General features: G+C 27.8%; 1 protein-coding gene and 1 long non-coding RNA gene across 2 annotated transcripts; one reads left to right on the top strand and one right to left on the bottom strand.

The window, feature by feature from the left end:
• Nucleotides 1–1818: 1818 nt before the first annotated feature.
• On the top strand, nt 1819–3793 carry LOC125853475 (uncharacterized). Its single transcript, XR_007445170.1, has 4 exons — nt 1819–1909; nt 2041–2098; nt 2731–2769; nt 3639–3793. It is a non-coding gene; the product is annotated as an uncharacterized LOC125853475 (long non-coding RNA).
• Nucleotides 3794–4341: 548 nt separating this feature from the next.
• On the bottom strand, nt 4342–5723 carry LOC125853588 (F-box/kelch-repeat protein At3g23880-like). The gene has a single exon (XM_049533303.1). It carries the CDS (start codon nt 5658–5660, stop codon nt 4401–4403), a length of 1260 nt encoding a protein of 419 aa, XP_049389260.1. The 5' UTR covers nt 5661–5723; the 3' UTR covers nt 4342–4400.

Raw genomic sequence — 5723 nt, 5'->3', positions numbered from 1 at the left:
CAGGGTGAGGGTGGGTAAAAAAAATAAAAAAATTGAAGTTGAAAAATATTTTTTAAAAATAAGTTATAAATTTAATTTTTTCAACAAAAAAATTGTAATTTGAAGTTGGATGAAAGTTTTGGAAAATATTTTCCTTAAGCTTTGAAGGGAAGTCATTTTCTTTGAATTTGAGGAAAATGAGTTGATTTGAAAAATATTTTCCAAAATATTTTACCCAACTAAACATGAGAAAATTGAAAAACATTTTCTTCCTTCATACCAAACACACCCATAATATAAAAATAAAAAATCACATGGGAACAAAAAATAAAATAAAATAGAAGACCCTCTTGGCATTGACTAATGTCTTTAATTCATACGCAAACAATGATAAACAATCAAATAAACAAACAAAAAAATTGTGGAAGAAACTTGTCTTTGTCTTTAAGTTTTGAATTTTAAAATGTGATAATTATAAGGGTTAATAATTGAGTTTTAAATTTAATATATAATAATAATTAAAAAAAAAGAAATTAGAGATAAATTAAAAAGGATAGAGTGTATTTATATCTTATTTTTATTTTATAAAGATAATAGAAAATTAATTTCGAAAGATTTTTTACTTAAATATCAATGTAGATACAATATACTTAATAAATTTTTAATATAATCATACTATTTAAATAAGTTCCTTAAGTTTGAATGAATTTGTAGTAGAGCTTAATTATCATGAATTCAAATAAGTGTTCTTATTCAAAATTATTATTTATGTGTAAAATTATATAATTTTACAATTCTGAATAATTGACAGGATTTAATGTTAAATTATTTATATTTTACAAGAGTAAAATACACATTCACCATAGTATAGAATGATGTGCTTCACATGGGTTTGCATGTGGCAATATAAAAATCTAATTAATAGTTGTAAAGTATTTGATCTGAACTTTCCTGTTTTCCCATTACCTTTACATATTTTATATTCCCTATGTTTAAATTTGTTTATTCAACAAAATTTTAAGTTTTTATTTTATTTTATAGTCTTAAATTAAATTTTATGTCAATATAAAAATATTTTAAAATTTTATTATCTTAATAAACATGTCATGTGGAAAATTAAAATTAAAAAGTAGTACAAACAAACTGAAACAGATAGAGTAATACAAATACATAATTCGACTAAATTAAAACTATTGAATTTGGCTGAATTCGTAAACAAAACACTAGTTCTATCTATAATTTAGAGGTAGATCTAACATGTGATATACGAATTCACATAAACTTAATAATTTCCGTTCAAAATTTATATGTATTTTTAGAAATTCACTCAGTATTATAAATTATAATTTAAATCATAAACCCAATTATTATCATACATGCGAAAATCTTAAATCCATTTCAAATCTAAATTAGTGGAACGCGTGGGGTGTTATTTTATTATACAAGTACTCAATAGTGTTAAATAAATTCAAAATATATACACACATGAAAAGGCAAACGAGTGTTAAATATTTATTATATACACATAAAAAATAAATTTTAATCATAAAAATAAATATTATAATTTTCCTCCGATTTTTTTTTTGATAAACCCTTGATCCTATCTGACTCTGGGTTGCTATTTTTTTTTTTTTGATTTCTTGAATTGCACACTGCAGAGCTCATTTGAGGGTGATGCTTCGAATAAAATTTTCTATATATCTAAAATTTCAACCCGAGACCTCTCATTACGAATGAAGTAGTCTCACCCTGCTATATTACTATATGTTATTATACCAAGGAATCTTTTCCTACTTTGTAATATAAATAGTATTACTCCATTAAAACACTAGACTCTCTTCCACTAACATTCTCCTTAGTTTTATTTTATTTTTCTCTCTGAAGATGGCTGATTTTGGGAGCAATCTAATCAAAAATATAATACGAACTCGTAAGTTTTGATTATATATATTATTATATGTTGATATATGTATTTTTTTTTTAATATTTGAATATTTACTTTTTTATATTTTAAATTTTTTATGTAAAAATTCTATTTTTTTCGATCGGGTGTTATGGCAGTTGTTATGGCTCCGGTGTATACTACAGCAGGATATGTTGCATACAGAACTGGACGCTGGTACATTTCCTCATTTCTCTGATTTTGCTTTGTAGATCGAGAATTTTACTGGTTATATTTACAGTTTATCGAGGATATAATCTACATTTAAAAAAAAGATTAGTAATTTTTTTTATTACTTTCCTGATATCTTATTTTTTTATTTTATTGTCTTATATTTGACTATTGTTTATCTATTTTTTCACTACGGTATTTACTTAACATATCTGATTCTTGATATACTTTTATACTTTGAGTCGATGATTTATCGAAAATATATCTCTACCTTCTCAATATAGAGAGTAAGACAACATACACATACCCTCCTCAGATTTCACTTATAAAATTATATTAAATATATTGTTATTATTATTAATATTATACGTTAATTTGATTTTTAATGTAATTATTATTTGTTCTATTGGTAAAATAATGATAAAAGTGACCTTATGTTGTAGGGAGTATAGTTTCAAAATTGCTCTTTAAAAGAAGTTTTAGTCCTCTAAGTTTATTAGTATTAAGTATTTTTAACACAAACTCTATTAGATTTTATAAAACTTGTGATTTTATTTCTTTTATTAATATAAATTATAAAAACACCAAAAAAAGTCCGGTAAAATCTTATTTTGTTGGTGCAATTTGTGTTATGGCAGGTTCTATAATCATGAGATGAGGAGACTTGCTATAGTGAGGTACAGTCCATCTAAAACTTTTAAGTTATAATCATATAAACTCGTAAATTATTTATTTATTTTATAAATACACATATTCTTGGTCGACATAAAGAGAATGTTCGTATCATGTTAAAGATCTATATTAAAGAACAATTAATTACTATTATTGTTGAATTATTAGTTAATAGATCTTTATAAAATTACATTCAATTTCCTGACCTTGCATCCCTTCTAAACTATTAGATGGTGCAACGTAATTAATTGAGCCATTTCATTTAGGATGAAATACTATTTGAAAGTCTGTAATGACATTTAAGTGCAATTACTTTTATAATAAAAGGGACATGAAAGTATGTGATTTGTTAATCTAATGGAATATTTTAATACTTTGTTTATGAACTATAATTTGATCATTTGGTATTAAGATTGTAAGAATTTGGGAAGTTTTAATAGTTTTCACTTTTCCCAAATTGTAAGGCTTTCATGATTATGAGGGAAAAAATAACTTCTAATATTTAAATTATATGATCAAATAAAATATCAACTTCAAATCATCTTGATTACAAATCATGATTTGAAATCATAGTCAAAACAGATTCAATTGAAAAAAATTCAAGTAGGAAAGTCGTTACAGTTCTTTAGTGAACCATATGCAACGAAAAATTCAAAACAAATATCAAATAACAGGTGACTAAAAAGTTCATTATGGTATAAGTTTAGATTTTAGATGGACTAAATTGTGGTAGCATTATAATTCCTTTAAAATGCATTATTTGAGAATATTTAGGATGACTTTGGACTCTCATTTTCTTTCTAACATTTATATGCATTACCATTTACCTTTTCTTTTTCTTACTTTGTTGTTGTTGTCATTGTTATTTTCATAGTTCTACAGAGGCGCAAAGGTGGGGAGGAAAAAAGGTCAATGATCAACCACCTAAATGGCGCCCTTTCTGGGCTTGGTGATTGTTTGTTTTTAATAATATAATGTAAACCTATTTTGAGATAGATTCAAGATTTGAATTATATGGATTCGAATTCAAAATCTTATCAAAATCTGTTTGATGTATTGAGTTCAAGATCTTTAATATGTATAACTTGTTTAGTGAAATATTCGTATATATACAATATTTCAGCTAAAAATATTGAGTTCAGATAAACATACATCTTGTATGCTACGTCCACCCTAAAAAGCATCATTAGTCACCCCTTTCCCAAATGAGATGTTTTCCCTACAATAAAAATTTAGAATTACTACATATTTTATTCAAGTTTTCATTATTCAATTATACCTTACAACTTACAATATGTATTTTTGTCCAAATATATGTGTCAATTATTGTTGTTGGCTGAAGTCTGAAACTATAGTCATCATTCATCAACAATATGCATTTTCACCTCATTTATTACCTAAAATCATAGTAAACTATATTGATGCCATGAAAACATCTGGTGCAAATAAATTTTTATCGAAAAAAACTTTTCAATCACGTAAAAAAGGAAAAGTATAAATATCAATCAGGAAGAGCGAAAACCACTTAAATAGATAAATTAATTATATTTCAACATTAAATTACACTATACATACAATTACAATAAGATTAATCCTAAAAATAAAATAAAAAAGACAACATAATAAGGAAATTGTATCATAGGATTACACAATTACCATCTTGCTTAGTATCCTTTTTGCTAGTTGTATTCACTAGCTTTGTATTTGACTCAATTTCAATATTTGCAATTGTAGCCACATTTTGTCCAATTGGAGTAGTTGATTCAACTATAATTGGTTCAACCCAAACTAAACTCTCCATATAAGATGTCACATATGGAACTCCAATTCCATTTGCCCAAATCCCAAAATCCTCAAATTCTTCATTTTCATGATCATACAAAAATACATTTTTATTTATATACACAATTGCCTCAGCATCATAATCCAACACTCTCAATGGTATTATTGGCCCGGACAACTCTTCATCCATCCTTGTCACGTATAACTTCGTCCACGTTTCTTCTATTCCATATTCTTTCATTAACCATACCTCGATATTCAATACACTATTATCAACCGATGAAGTTGATTTTGCACAAACCGATAACGATCCATGCAACGAGCTTATACAATTCGCTTCCCGCTCTGTAGGGTTCGGGAGCCAATATTCCTGAAACACCTCGTTCGCCACGTTGAACGAAACGATCGGCAATCTCCTCGGTCTAATTTTTCCGTATTCGCGCTGCGTAAGCCAATGGATGCACCCGTTGAAGAAAACCGTGTCCCCCCGGACGTAATAGTACTGTGAAGGAAAACAATCCCCGATTTTTTTCCAGGAATCGAGTTTTAAACTGTACACCTCAACTTCTGACCATTGTTTCTTTTCGTTTTTTAATCTATCGTCGATGTAAGTAATTTTTATCAATTTGTGATCACCATGACCATCGAAACCGAACCCGTAATTAGGGGCGTGCCTCTGACGTTCCGGAGAGAACTTAGAATGGGGCAACACCCTATTTTTCCTCATTGACGGATTCCATAAATTGATTTCTTCTTTACCGTGTAAGAACTTAGTGATATAACAAATTAATCCGTTACACGAACCCAATAATTCATAGGTACATTGTTTCGTGTTTGTTACGGGGAAGCCCGGGTGAATTAGCTCATCACACGGGCCGCCCGCGTAACACCACGATCGAAGCCCCTCATTAGGATATAATTGGTACACAATTTGGAAAAGGCGCAAATGGTTGCTAACGAATTCCATTTTCTTCAAATGTGTGTCGATGAAAATTGGATCGTTGATTAGAGAACGCCATGATTTACAAACGGATCGAAATCGAACGAGAGAACTCACGGGTAAATGCAATAAAATCTTGTTTATGATTTGATCCGTGTAAAATGGTTTCTTCATCTAAATTTGTCACCTTCATAAAAGATTATTTGGTTCCTCCAGATTTAACGTCTCGATAAATTA

This window comes from Solanum stenotomum, chromosome 1, assembly GCF_019186545.1.
Source record: "Solanum stenotomum isolate F172 chromosome 1, ASM1918654v1, whole genome shotgun sequence".
Taxonomy (NCBI): Eukaryota; Viridiplantae; Streptophyta; class Magnoliopsida; order Solanales; family Solanaceae; genus Solanum; species Solanum stenotomum.
The sequence above is the reverse complement of the archived record's forward strand: the minus strand, read 5'-3'. Positions and strand labels throughout refer to the sequence as shown.

What these genes read in the sequence shown, in the direction of transcription:
- LOC125853588 (XM_049533303.1), bottom strand. Translation starts at nt 5,660, where the DNA reads ATGAAGAAACCATTTTACACGGATCAAATCATAAACAAGATTTTATTG.